Here is a 14391-nt window from a genome sequence, read left to right on the forward strand (position 1 = left end):
CAGAGTAGGTCTATTCTGTTCACTTCAACAGGAGCCACACATACATGTTAAAACAACTTAATTGGTTAATTATCAAAAGCAGTAGTTCTGAGCAGTAGTAGTTACAATTAGCACAATCATAACCATCTAAAGCATCATATATATAATAGTATGACACTGTTAGGGAGCATTTTACTGATTATTTTCACAATTAATTGATAAATCAAGGTGACATTTTCAAATTTTACTTGTTTTGTCTAAAACCTAAAAATACTCAGCTAATTATAACAAAAGACAATTAAAGAAAAGCTGTTTTTTGCTTTAAAATAAATTACTTAATTGGTTAATTATCAAAATAATTTGTTGTTTTAGTCTAAAAAATGTCATATAATGTCAATAAATTGGAGGATTAAGAGTTTTTTTCTGAGCAGCAGTAGTTAAAATTAGCACAATCTTAAATATCTACAGCAGTAATATTAATAAAAACAAAATAAAATAAAACAATGAAAGAAAAGCTGGGAAAATTGGGCAGTTTTTTGCTTTTAAATAAATTACTTAATTGGTTTATTTAAAAAAAAAAAAAAAAAAAAATCATAACAGCTGATATACTGTTCCACATCAACATAATCTACTTCCAGTGAGTCATGCATAGGTCAGCAAATATGGTACATTAATTACATCAGTTATCATTATCAGAGTGTGACACGCCCAAAGGACAAACTTCTAGGAGGGTGTGAAAAAGAAGTTCACAGTTAATAAGAAGCGACACAAGAAGACAGAAAGAAAGAGCTAACGCAGAGATTAAGAGAAGAAGAAGAGCAAATAAAGAGTGAGACATTTAGTCTGGATACAACAGTGGGGATACTCAAGTACTTGAAACTGTATTTGGGTTTTAGGACATAGAGGAACAACCAGTTTCAGTCACTGTCAGCAGGTATTGCTGCTCAAAATCTGACTGTTTGTGTTGATATGTTGATAAATTGATACAACTTGTTTTCGAAGCGTTGTAATTAGGGATGCACCGATACCAGTATCGGGTATTGGTGCATCCCTAATACCGGGTCCGATACTGTGCTCATGTACTCGTATTCGTACTCGCAAAACGGCACCGATACAACAGGACCAATACCATTTTATGTTGGTGCGCACGACCCCGCTGGGCCGGGATCCCACCTCAGCCAGCGCGTACCGGCCCTCACTTTCATTGCCCCACAGGGTTTGCTTGCATCCTGTGTCTCGCGATTGCGTTAGACTCCTTGGTCCGTGTTTCAAGACGGGTCGGGTGGGTTGCAGACATCACCGCAGACCCCTGGCGCCTTTTACTTGGGCCGAGCCCTGATCTGGCGCCACGACGCAGTTTGGGCGTACTGAGGACAGACGGCATCGGTCGGCAGTCGCACCGCGAGCCACCCCGTCCCTCCACGGCGGGGCGGGAGGGCGCAGCGAGCCCTTTGTCCACGGTGCGGCGAGGTCCGGGCGGGAAACGCTGTAAAACTGCGGCCGCGAGCCACCTTCGCCCCGAGCCTTTCCAAGCCGATCTAGAGCCGGTTGCAGCGCGGGACTCCCCAGCCTGCCGTGTGTCGCTCACACCCTCCAGCTGGCTGTTAACGAGGGTCTTTTGGCACAGAGAAGTACTCGTATCGGTACTCGGTATTGGCAAGTACCCAAATGTAAGTACTTGTACTCGGTCTGAAAAAAGTGGTATCGGTGCATCCCTAGTTGTAATTGTTGAGAGCTCATGCACATTTTTCTGGGACTAAACAAAAATCAAAAGCTGCCCTCAAATGTGTGGTCAGATATCAGGGTTTACCCAGCAAGTTTTTAAACGGAGATGGTAAGACACTCATATCCTGACGTTGTAGCTGAAAGTTTAAACCAGTGGTTCCCAACCTATGGTCCGGGCACCCCTCGGGAGAGTGCCAAAGATCACTGGGGGTGTCCCAGGATTCATGAAGGGTGGTAAACTGAACCTAAACTGTTCCCTCCTGGTTGTCCCTCTCTCCAGGTTTGGCGCCGTTCCCCAGCTCGGTGGCACCAGGTGAGCCTCCGCCGCCCTACTCGCCACAGGGCAGCCCGGACAGCAGCAGCGCTCCGGTCATCAGCTGCCGGGTCTGTCAGAGCGCCATATCTGTGGAGGGCAAGACGCACCAGCACGTGGTGAAGTGCAGCATCTGCAATGAGGCTACGGTGAGTCGACCAGAGGGAGATCCAGACGCACAGTAGGCTTCTTCAGGGGGGTATCGCAGGACTCTGGACCAGATTTGTCCTCTAATCCCTAAATACAACAAGTTTTCTTTAGGGCTGCCACCAAAATTTGATTCCTGCGTCATACTGTGGCATTAAAATGTTTATATATTTCTTATATATGGTTTTTATGTTTGTTTTGCGGCTGCAGCGGTTCAGTTTTCCCATAGAAATATGTTGCATTTTTATCTAACGTTAGAAGCTGGCAGACTGCAGGCAGGCAGAAACTATAAAACATCCGACTGAGTGTCACCAACCAGATATTGGTGTCAGTGTCTTTCCTTCGCCTCATCTGAGAAGATGTGCTGAATTTCTGCTGATGAAATACCACTGAGAACTATTTTAGAAACCCCAAAATGTGGGAAAACCTCGACACTGAAACTTGATGTGTTTTCTTATTCTTCTCTCCTCTTTGTGTCTTCCTCCCTCTCTCTCTCTCTCTCTCTCTCTCTCTGTAGCCGATAAAGAACGCTCCTGTTGGAAAGAAGTACGTCCGCTGTCCGTGTAACTGCCTCCTAATCTGCAAAGTCACGTCGCAGAGGATCGCCTGTCCCAGACCGTACTGGTGAGAGACAGAAACACAGTGGGATTATTTTCCACCCGTCTCAGTTTTGGCTTGTAATCGCACCATCTCTGCAGAAGAATACATTCATCCAACAGCCATTCAGCAAAATACAGTCACGGATGAGAGTTATACCCCACGACAACGGAGTCGGGGGTATATAGCTCTCCGTCCGTCCGTTCGCGTGTCACACTTTCGTTTCCGGGGCAGAACTCAGAAACTATTTAACTTAGGAACTTCAAATTTGGTCTGATGGTTGACAGCATGGTCTAGTTGGTTATTTTGCATTCAGTACCTGTATGACATGGGGAATAAAAGACCTCTTATATATGTTCCGGCTCGCCCTCGGGACCCTGAATCCACGGCCAGACGGGAGCGGCTCAAACTCCCGAGTTTAGTGGGTGTGAAGCGTCTCCAGATATCTGTCCGGCCTTCCTGAGTACCGCTCTAGCAAATATATCACAGAGCTGCCTTTGTGGCTTTCCAACCACCTTCCCTGCAATCTTAACAATTTTGGAAAGCTTGTTTTTGTTCTTCCCACTCAAGTTGCCAAACCAAGCAGTCATATTAAACTGTAAGATGCTTTCAGCCAGGCTCCTATATGCCATCTCAAGTATGTGCTGACTTACACCAAAGCTCCTCAGCCAAATTCTCAAATGTTTGTTGTCTAAACACAAGAAGCAAGAAGACAAACCTTTACCTAAATACAACACAGTTTAAAACTAGCACACTTAAAAAAAAAGGTACTGAGAGGATCACAAGCCAGAAACAGGAACTCATGTGAGGAACCAGAAGACTTTTACTCACACTTCTTTATACAGACATGCGTGTTATATACAGTTGAAGTGGAAGTGGTCAGGGTTGTGTTGTGTGGTCTGAATTTACGTGACATTGAAGTGTAACCAGCTTTTCTTTTTTTTCTTCCAGTAAACGCGTCATCAACCTGGGACCGGTTCACATCGGCAGGGAAAGTCCTGAACCGCAGCATCAGCCCGTCGGCATCAGGATCATCTGTGGACACTGCTCCAATACATTCCTGGTAGGACGCACAAACATTATAACTGACGGTGCAAATTTCACTTCTTTGTTATATTTTGTCGTCTACAGAATGATGTCACTGACGTTTCACTTCCTGTTTCTCTTCCAGTGGACAGAGTTTTCAGACCGGACCTTGGCCCGATGTCCACACTGCCGAAAAGTGTAAGCCTCAACAGTTCCCCTCAAAACGGTCCCACCAACAGCTAGTTTGACTATTAAACGTTATTCTGGCTTTTTATTTCCAGCTCTTCTATTGGTCGACGGTACCCCAGGAGGAGGAGCCTGCTGTGCTTCCTGCTGTTCGTCGTCCTCGCCGCCTCCACTGCAGGACTTATGGTGTGTGTTTATGTTTGTGCGTGAGAAGACATTTGAATAACTGGTTCGGAACGGGTCGATTGCTTTGCCTTCAGAAGTTCTGTTCGCAGCGTTGTGAAGAACCGCGTTGAAAAACATTCATTATGTGTTTGTGTCTGTGTGTTCAGGTTGGTACGTGGAAGCCCGCCCAGCAATCTAAAGGGATCTACTTTGCGTGGGTGCTGCTGATCCTGCTCGCTCTGTTCACCATGGCGAGAACCATCTACTGGAGGTGTCTGAAAATCAGCGATCCCATATCCAACATCACGTAGAGAGAGAGAGAGAGAGAGAGAAAGGGGGAGGAAAAGGAAGGAAGGAAAGTAGGTAGGTGAGAGGGCTAGTGGATGAAGAGAGGGAGGGAAAGACAAAAGATACAGATGAGACAAAGAGAGAAGAAAAGATGAATTTAAGGTATTAAACTCCACATTCATGCTAGATTGGATTTACAGCAAATATGAGCTGATAATTGTTTTCTATTCACATCATAAATTGGGGACGGTTTGTTTGCAAAGAGGTTGAATGAAGAAAAAGTTTGAGATGAAGACGTCAGACAAAGATGGACAAAAGAAAGAAAGAAAGAGTTTAAATTATTTAGTTTTTGACCCGTTAGTTTTCTATTTTGTTGCACTAATATGTTGTTTCAGATCTTGGTGCTGCTGTCATGTTCACAACAATACAAAATACAAAATGATAAGAAAAACTGCGTGTGATTAGAGAAGGTTGATAACACTCTTTCACGTCTGTACGGTAAATATGCAGCTTCAGCCAGTTAGGAGAGCGGTATCAATCTTGTCGTCTATCTCTCGGCAAGAAAGCGAATAAAAGTGTTTCCCAAATCGTCAAATTATTCCTTTAACAGATATTTCAGCAATTTAATTAAAATTTGAGCTGATTTATTTAGTTGAACAGAACGTTGCATTAAAATGACTCAAAAAAATATCTTAAAATGTACTAAAAACATCTCAATAATCACATAAAGTCAAAATGCACATATCATTTAAATACAATTCATACAAGGAACAACACATGTATTTTGGTTTGGGGCATTTTTCGTTAGATAACAACAAGATAACATGCGTAATATGATGAGGGAAATGCAATCAATAGACGATGTTACATGGGGGTGAATTTATAAATCAGTAGCCGGGCATTAATTCAGGATTGAGTGGCATTATTTTCTTTATGTATTTCTCAAAGTCAGTCAGTGTTCAGATCATCTCGCACATGGATTTTTGGGGCATTAACTTTTGTTTTCTTTCTTTAAAAAATTATTCATATCAAAGAGAATAACTGATCTTCTAAACTGGACTGGAAATGCAGATTTCAGACTTCATATTCCGCTAAACGTTTAACTTATAAAGTGCCGTTTTACTTGACAGAAATCAACATAGAAGCACACACAGAATGATTTATTTATTTATCTTCTCTCTTTTTAATTCACATCTGTTTTATTTGACTCAAACTCTGCTGACACACCAGTAAAACTAGTCTCCTTCTCTGTTAAAGTGTAAATATATTCAGTGGGATGTTGATTATTTTGGACTGTACAGAATTATTATCAGAGCTGTCGCTTCCCCCTTGTGGCTGATCAGTGTAAGTACCCGCTGACTGTGAAACATGTTGCACTACATTGTACTGATGTACTACTACTACTGTATGTTTTTGTCAATATTATTCCGGTGGATGGATTGTTTTGGGGTTTTTTTGTATATCGTGAAACAAAGTAATACTTTTAACAACGTCCTCTGACTCAAATGTCTCTTTTTCTATTATAGGTTATGTGTGTTGGTGTTTTTTGTCAGAATATTTTGTGTTTAGGATGCACAATCTACAGTGCATATCTACAGTATAAAGGAAAATATTACTACTATTGAAAGTAAATGTTCTTATTTAAGTTTGGTCCCATCTGTGCTCCCTGACCACTAAAACCCTCATGCATGAACTGACCTGAAGTTGGCGTTATTTGGTTTTAACAGTAAAGTTACCTGCTGACACCCTGTGAAATATTTGGAAGCTGTAAAACTCACAAGCAGGTTAAAACAACCTAAATTAAAGCAAATGCTAATTATAGAGAACACTGTGTATTAAACAAATACTAATTTGTTTTAGCGAGTATACTAAACATCTTAATTGTTCATCATATATTTCAATAAATTCAAAAATAGGTAATTGATCTTCATTCAATATTTACTCTTTATTATTGAATGTGAATGAAGTATTTGTATTAATATACAATATACCACTAGTAAGCTTTATTCTGTCCACCAATATAATATTAATATGATTTTTGGTAACACTTTATAATCAGTCATTTATAAATGATAAATTGATAGTTAATTAAACTTTAGTTAATAGTTATTTTACTGTTAACAAACAATAAAATGATAATTAATGATGTTTACTAATTATTACCATGCTATAATTTATTTTATAGTAAAATAAAGTTAATATAAAAAAAATAGTTTGTGTAATGCGAAATAATTAGTTTATAAATTATATATTGTATCATAGCTGATAAGACACGTTAACAATTACATTCTGATAACATTAGTTAAATATTTATTATCTGAAACCAAGATGGCGACGGCCAAAAACCAAGATGGTGATGGCCAAACACCAAGAAGATGTAAGCCAAAAACCAAGAAGGTGACGGCCAAAATCCAAGATGGCATTGGCCAAACACCAAGATGGCATTGGCCAAACACCAAGATTGTGATGGCCAAAAACCAAGATGGTGACGGACAAAAACCAAGATGGTGACGGCCAAAAACCAAGATGGTGACGGACAAAAACCAAGATGGTGACGGCCAAAAACCAAGATGGTGACGGCCAAAAACCAAGATGGCATTGGCCAAACACCAAGATTGTGATGGCCAAAAACCAAGAAGGTGACGGCCAAAAACCAAGATGGTGACGGACAAAAACCAAGATGGTGACGGCCAAAAACCAAGATGGTGACGGACAAAAACCAAGATGGTGACGGCCAAAAACCAAGATGGTGACGGCCAAAAACCAAGATGGCATTGGCCAAACACCAAGATTGTGATGGCCAAAAACCAAGAAGGTGACGGCCAAAAACCAAGATGGTGACGGACAAAAACCAAGATGGTGACGGCCAAAAACCAAGAAGGTGACGGCCAAAAACCAAGAGGCTGACGGCCAAAATGCAGAACTTGAGGCTTCAAAACGGCAGTCCACAAACCAATGGGTGACGTCACGGTGACTACATCCACGTCTTATATACAGTCTACGGTTTTAATGATGGGTCTTTCAACTCAAACATTTTGTTACCATCAAAATGCCTCTAATAGCCTGGGTGTTGAAGAACTTCCTTGTGCTGGTACAGTAAAACTAAGTAGTAAGTGATATTTTGTGACTCTCTTTTTAGTAGTAGACACCCTCTCTCTCTCTCTCTCTCTCTCTCTCTCTCTCTCTCTCTCTCTGTCTCTCTCACTCTCGCTCTCTCTCTCTCTCTCTTGCCCTCAAGACTCTCTCGCTTGCTTTTATCTCTTTCCCTCTCTCTCTCTCTCTATGTCTCTCTCTATCTGTCCAGCTGCTGGCTCAGAGGGAAGTGTGTCGTGTCGTGCAGCGTTCCTCCCGATTCGCCTCTCAGTCTCTCGCTGCTCAGATCCCGCTGAGTGAGCCATTAATGGCTTTAAGCCCTCGGAAATGCAAAACACTCGAGTTCCGGAACACCTGGGTTGAAATTCCACAATACGGGAATACCGGAGGACTTTTGCTGAGCTGGGAAGATTCACCTCGTTACTTTTAACTTATTATTCCGTGCCTAAAATTGGTTTATAATGATCTGCTGCAAGCACCACATGAAAGCGGATCCATTGCCTTAATTTCCCAGGACTGCGGGAGGATTTTGCTACTTCAGGAATTCTCTCCGCTGGAATTACTTGCGGACAAAACTTCTTTTTTTTCTTTGCAAACATGGAAATAATTCAAACAAAATAGCAGGAGAAAACTTTTCTTTTTTACTTCTTAAATTTGGGGATTTATCTTTGGATTTGGAAGTGCTTCCCAACGAGAGACTCAAAAGTAGACGTGTGCTACATGTGTGTGTCTTAAGACGTTAAGAAAGTGCATATTGGTTATATGTCTGTGTGCGTGTTTGCGGGTATCTGTGTGTATACTTTTGGCCATGCTGGAGGAAAAGAAGGCCCGGGGTTCTCTGCAACAACCGGGCTCAGCAGACGCAGGTGACCCAAAAACGTCGAAGATCAACAGCGGCACCCGTAACTTGGCCGCGGGTAAAACCAACCACATCTCAAACAGCAGCAACGCCATCGACCCTGCACGCCGGTAAGGGGAAAGAAATTAACTTACAAACTTTTAGTACTTTTAGAATCCAGCTAGCATGCAAATATTAGCCTCTGCCTACTAAAACAATAACACAAAAGCAATGTAATGGATTTAATTAATGGCCAAATCTAGACCGTACTCCATAATTTAGAGTCCCAACGAGATCTCCCCGATGAGCATGCACTTGGTACGACAATGGTAATCCCCTTTAATGGGTAGAATCCTTGGGCAGTCTCAGCCATGTACATTTGATTAATGCTGGTGTTGTTGTCTACCATCCACAGTGAGTTCAAAGTGACCACATTCTCGTGTGGCCATGTATGCATATGGAGCAATTAGCAAGTGTGAAATAGCCCCCTGGTATTAACCCTGGCGAGCGCTGCTGACCCTAAAGCTAAAACAAGAAGACAACTGTGTGTTTGAGTGTTATGTATGTATGTATGTATGTCTGAGGGCCTCGTGTGTCTAAATCCAAGGCTTTAGAAGTTTTTCTTTCAGCTACGCATATCATACATACTCTACGGGCACAAAGCTACCACATCGGGAACAGGTTTCTGAAGATTTGTTCAAGTGATTTAAGATGGAATTGATTCATCCAAGAGAGAGATGGATGCCATTTAAACCAGCCGTACACAGCCCAGTCGCACAGCAGTTTGTGATCTCAAAATGTAATGTATTGATTTGTGTACATAGACACGAATTTAACTCTTTTTTCGAGATGATCAGCATGAATTCAACTCGTATTCAATCATTTAAAGTCATTTTTTCATGCAAAAAAAAATGTCAGAAAAATGCTGTTTTCTACCTCAAAAACATCTCTGTTTTACATCACATAAACTGAATGTCTTTGGGTTTTGGACTCACAAAACAAGACATTTAAAGGCATCATCTTGGCCTTTGTGAATCTTGGATGGACTAGATTAATCGATAATGAAAATAATCGTTAGTTGCAGCCCTAAAACAAATCATAAAAATGTTCAGTTGGTTTTGAAGAAAAGTCATTAATCATCATCACCAACAAAAACACTGAAAGCCAAACTACTTTAAAAAATCTTTTTTTCACTTCACTTTATACTTTTCAGGTATTAATTCTTGAATTTAGATTATCTGTCTTTAAATGTGAGTATATCCGCCAACTACGGTGTCTTTCGAAAAGCACTAGCATACTGTATGACTCTACTGTCTCATTACTTTTAAAGAACAGGAGTCACGTTTTTTTTAAACTCCCTTCAAAATACTAACAATTGTTTCGTAGGTCGTACAACCATTAAGTCCCAAAAAAGCTTTTAATAGTTTTCCTCGGACAGCCGGACGCTGGGGAGGCGTTTATTACTATGTGTGTGTGTGTGTGTTAGTGTGTGTTTGTGAGTGTGTTACCATCCCATGCCTCGATGCCATTATGGGCCTTGGCTGGGTTTTTATGGGATGATGGAATAAACCAGATGACTTCCGACTGTGTGTGAGCTAAAGTAGAAGAGATGGGAAAAGTGGTGGAGTGATGGGGACAAGATTTAATCAATAAACCGAGAAGGTAAAGGTGGATAGAAAAGAGTAATAGTTTATAAGTGTGTGTGTGTGTGGTAGAGAGAGAGAGAGAGAGAGGTGTGAATAGCTTCGGTCTGAAGCAAGGCTTTGCTCTGAGCTCTCTGTTGCTGTGGATTTAGACGGCTGGATTTAGGAGTGTTTATAGTGTGAGAGTGTGAGTAAATCTGATTTACCTCTGTGTCCTTCTTGTCTCTATTTTCAGGTTTTATCACAGCTCTGTTATCTGATGCTTGTAGCACAATTCATATGAAACCTGATTTACAGCCACACACACACACATACATACAGGGTTTCGAGGTTTTTTCTATTCCTTGTTATTGCTCCGATAAGATTTATATCCGTGTGGCGGCCTGTCGTTTATATTTGAGCTTTTCATTCGGATCTCCGGCCATTACCTCTCTGTCTCTCTGACACACACACATCAGCTGGGTTGTGTGTTTGAGTGTTATGTTAATGAAAGTGAAAAATAATGTGTGTATCCTCCCCATGATGCTACACCCTTCCACAGAGATTCATGAAAATCGGGCCAGTAGTTTTTCCGTAATCCGCACTCATGGTCGATGTTAGTTAGTTTCGCTTTTGTTAATTTGATTGACAGATGGTTCATCCAATCACCTGCCAAGTATCTTTTGAAAGAGCCTGCCCCTTTTCCAAACAGTTTCCAATGACGGCTACAGGCGTCCTTTACTCATTACACAAAGAAATATGATCCATTATCTGGATATCATAAAATATATTGAGTAGTATATGAAACTAAAAGCTCCTTCTGTTCAAAAACACACTGACCTTGTACTTCAACAACGTCCCGCACACATTTAGCCCACCGCACACACTCAACATACGACCGAACACCTCGTAAATTTCTGAGATGGTCTCTGTTTTTACAACATGGCAGTTGTGATTGTCACAATGTATGTGTGTTAGCAGGAGAGAACAGGTGGATTTAAAAGTGCAGCTGCTGCGTTTCCTCCACAAAGTGTGTCTGTTTTAATGTAGATGCTCATAATCTCATGACCAGATATTCTAGAGTTTGAAAGCAGAAACTTAAAACACCCACAGCATCAGGTTACATGTATGGTGGTTTGGAAATAAAGTCACTTCCTCAGTACAGTATCTGTGCTATAAATCACACAGTTGTGAAGCGTTGGCGTTGTGTGTTTGAGCCCAGCGATCTCCTGACGATCGGCTCACTTTGTGTTGGACTCCATTAGTTCATCCGGTTATGAAAAGAGTTTCTGGGTCAAAGCAGCCAGTCCAGCCTCAGAATCGGGTTATTAAGTGTGATAGCTGTGGACGGGACGTCATCGTAGAAAAGCCGCAAGTCAGTGACATGATTTTTAAACTGTGTGTGTGCGAGAAGAAAAAAAGGGAGAAGACAAGACAAGAGAGTACAAGAACAAGTACTTTTTTGTTGTTGAAAACACGGCGTATATTTGCACAGGTTCAAGACACTTTTAGAGTAACTTGATTACATTTTAAAATATAAAATACATCTGACAGTGTCGTTCTTTCTTATCTCTGTATCGCCTTCTTTAACTCTACACTACAAGTTTGGAATCAGCTGTTATATTGATGTTTTTCTTCGCTCCTTCAATAATAAATATTTTTAGCAGTGATAAAACCAGTATAAGTCAGACGGCAAATGTATTATTTATAGAGCTTTGTTATATTATATGAGAGATTTGTCAAGTATTTGATACTCAACATGGGAGTGGACAAATATGCTGCATTATGTAAATGTTTGTACATATTTATTACTGGAAATCAATTAACAACACAAAACAATGACAGATATTGTCCAGAAACCCCTTTGAAAATGGCCATGACAGTTTTTACTCGCCAAAATTTAGCGCAAGCAAAGAACGTACAGTATATTGCCAAGAAGTGAAAGTCAATTGTCGTTCCATTGCAACATCAGCGGCCAGCAGCAAAGCTACACTTCCGCCAATTTGGACTTAAAGCGACTTCCAAATGCCAGTAAAAACGTCGGCCTAAAAAGTGCCGTACAAACGTAAAACAAACTTATTCTATTCTATTGTTATATTCTACCGAAATGGCCTGTGTTGAACATAAAAATATTGTAAATATAGTACTCGTTTTCAGTCCAAAACGGCGGCAATGGCTGTTGTTTTAAAAAAAGAAACACCGGAGTTTCGTCTCTTTGCTTCTATACTCTTTGGCGTAGATTTGGAGCGTTATTTAGCCTCCTTTGCGACAAGCTAGTATGACAGGCAGAAAAGGCAGAAATTGGTGCATGGAAATTCACCAGAATGCAAGAAATTAAGTGTTTGACACTCAAAATTTCACGCAGACCCACCGCTTAATATGTCTGGTTGTTCTCCATGTACAAAACAAAATAACATCTATTAGTAAAGAGGACTATGTGCAAGCTGAAAGTGTGCAAGAACATTCATACATATAGATCAGTCCTCGCTCTCAGACATGTCACTGGGCCCAACCATGCTTTTTCTGGCAGCAGATGACCGACGTTTGAACGGTATCATTTTAGTCTCCTAAAAGTCTTGAAGCTGGCTCACCATATCAGTTGATACGCCATCAATATTGTGTGTCTGAGACGGAATGACACATACTGTACCTCAGTGGTGATGAAAACTCTCCTCAGCTGTAAATGAAGCCGAGGCGGGATGATGTAACTCGAACTAGACCCACACACACACACACACATATTAATGCTGTGCTACATGATGCAGTATCACTGTCATTTTCAGCTGTCCGTCTCATTCGTCTCACATAGTCTACTTGTGTCTACTTGTGTAATTGCTCAAGTGGTATTTAAAGAAACGCTCCAGCGAAAATATAATCCCTATAACATTCGCTCAAGTAATGTACTTAAGTGCAAATTTGAGGTGCTTGTACTTTACTTGAGTCTTTTCTTTTCATGCCAAGTTCTACTTCTACTCTACTACATTTATCTGACGGCTTTAGTTACTCTACAAATTCAGATTTTTGTACACAACATAAATTAAGAGTTTATAAAACAATGTTTTGTTTTAAATGAAACGACACAACAGATTATGCAAGTACAGCTGATTAGTCAAAAACACACATCTGAAGTTTTGCGTTGTTACATTACATTGTTACATTAAATTGTTACATTACAATGTTACATTACATTATCCTACATTGTTACATTACATTGTTACATTACATTGTTACGTTGCGTTGTTACATTGTTACATTATGTTGTTACGTTATATTGTTACATTACATCGTTACATTATATTGTTACATTACATTGTTACATTACATTGTTACATTACATTGTTACATTATGTCATTACATTACATTGTTATGTTGCGTTGTTACATTAAATTGTTACATTATGTTGTTAAAATACAAAGCCAGGAAGACCTTGTCTAGCTTTCACAAGACTTGACACTTGAAATTGAACTTTCCCCAAAAGACTTAAAAACAGCTCTATATACAGTATATATATTCTATATATATATAGAATATATATATATATATTCTATATATATATAATCATTCATCACACATCACATGTACATACTGGAGTGCAATGAAACATACATAAAATTATGAAACGCCCTGTTCTCATGACTTTTGAGGACGTTTCATTGACTTACATTAATTTCCTGGAGACTTACCCTAACCCTAACTATAACTGCTACTTGCCTAGTCCTAACCCTTACCCTAACATTAACCTAATCCTAACCCTAAACCTAAACCAAGTCCTCACCCTAGAATATCATGATTTGCATTATGGTGACGTGCATTTCGACCCCCTTTGGAAGGCGTGTCCCCACAATGTGACTGTGTAAACAGGTTTATGTCCCCACAACATGGGTAATACGAACACACACACACACACACAGAGAGATGTCCAGGCCTTGTGGTGCTGAGTGACTACAACTCTCCGTTTGAGCCGACGGCGATTTATTTTCATCAGCGTTTATTAGCCCCTCTGATAACTGCTCCTCAGAGGCTGCCAGCCGCTCTCACAGTATTCACACACACATACACAGCAACACAGACACGCACACACACAAGGGAAGCAAATACGGCATGTAGACGTGTGCACATGTTGAATTAAACATTTTCATTTTGTCGTCATCATCTTTTAAGGATGTACGTTTTTGACAGTAGTTGAAGAAGTATTCAGAACCTTACTTGAGTAAAAGTATGTATCAGCAAAATGTACTTAAATTACTTAAAGAAATTAAAATTTCCTTGAAAACTTAAATGAATTCCAACCAGATTAACCCCTCGTCTTCCTCCTTCCCCTCTCCTCGTCTACTCCGTGAAAAATATCAAAGCGTGTTAAACCGCCGACGCTGCCGAGAGATTTATGACCCTGACATGTGCAGCAGCAGCA

The 14391-nt window shown here is 40.4% G+C and overlaps 2 protein-coding genes across 2 annotated transcripts in view; both read left to right on the forward strand.

Annotated features, from left to right (window-relative positions):
• LOC119481313 (type I phosphatidylinositol 4,5-bisphosphate 4-phosphatase-A-like) overlaps positions 1-5920 on the forward strand; it is a 6758-nt gene extending 838 nt beyond the window's left edge. The window contains exons 2-7 of the mRNA XM_037758102.1: positions 1979-2166; positions 2682-2788; positions 3713-3824; positions 3933-3985; positions 4069-4159; positions 4306-5920. Coding sequence (XP_037614030.1) covers positions 1979-2166; positions 2682-2788; positions 3713-3824; positions 3933-3985; positions 4069-4159; positions 4306-4449 — 695 coding nt within the window. The 3' untranslated portion in view covers positions 4450-5920. The remainder of the gene's footprint in view (positions 1-1978; positions 2167-2681; positions 2789-3712; positions 3825-3932; positions 3986-4068; positions 4160-4305) is intronic.
• A 1887-nt stretch (positions 5921-7807) lies between these two features.
• Positions 7808-14391, forward strand: part of LOC119481301 — a 36942-nt gene continuing 30358 nt past the window's right edge. The window contains exon 1 of the mRNA XM_037758087.1: positions 7808-8488. Coding sequence (XP_037614015.1) covers positions 8328-8488 — 161 coding nt within the window. The 5' untranslated portion in view covers positions 7808-8327. The remainder of the gene's footprint in view (positions 8489-14391) is intronic.

Source organism: Sebastes umbrosus, chromosome 22 (genome assembly GCF_015220745.1).
Source record: "Sebastes umbrosus isolate fSebUmb1 chromosome 22, fSebUmb1.pri, whole genome shotgun sequence".
NCBI classification, from domain to species: Eukaryota; Metazoa; Chordata; class Actinopteri; order Perciformes; family Sebastidae; genus Sebastes; species Sebastes umbrosus.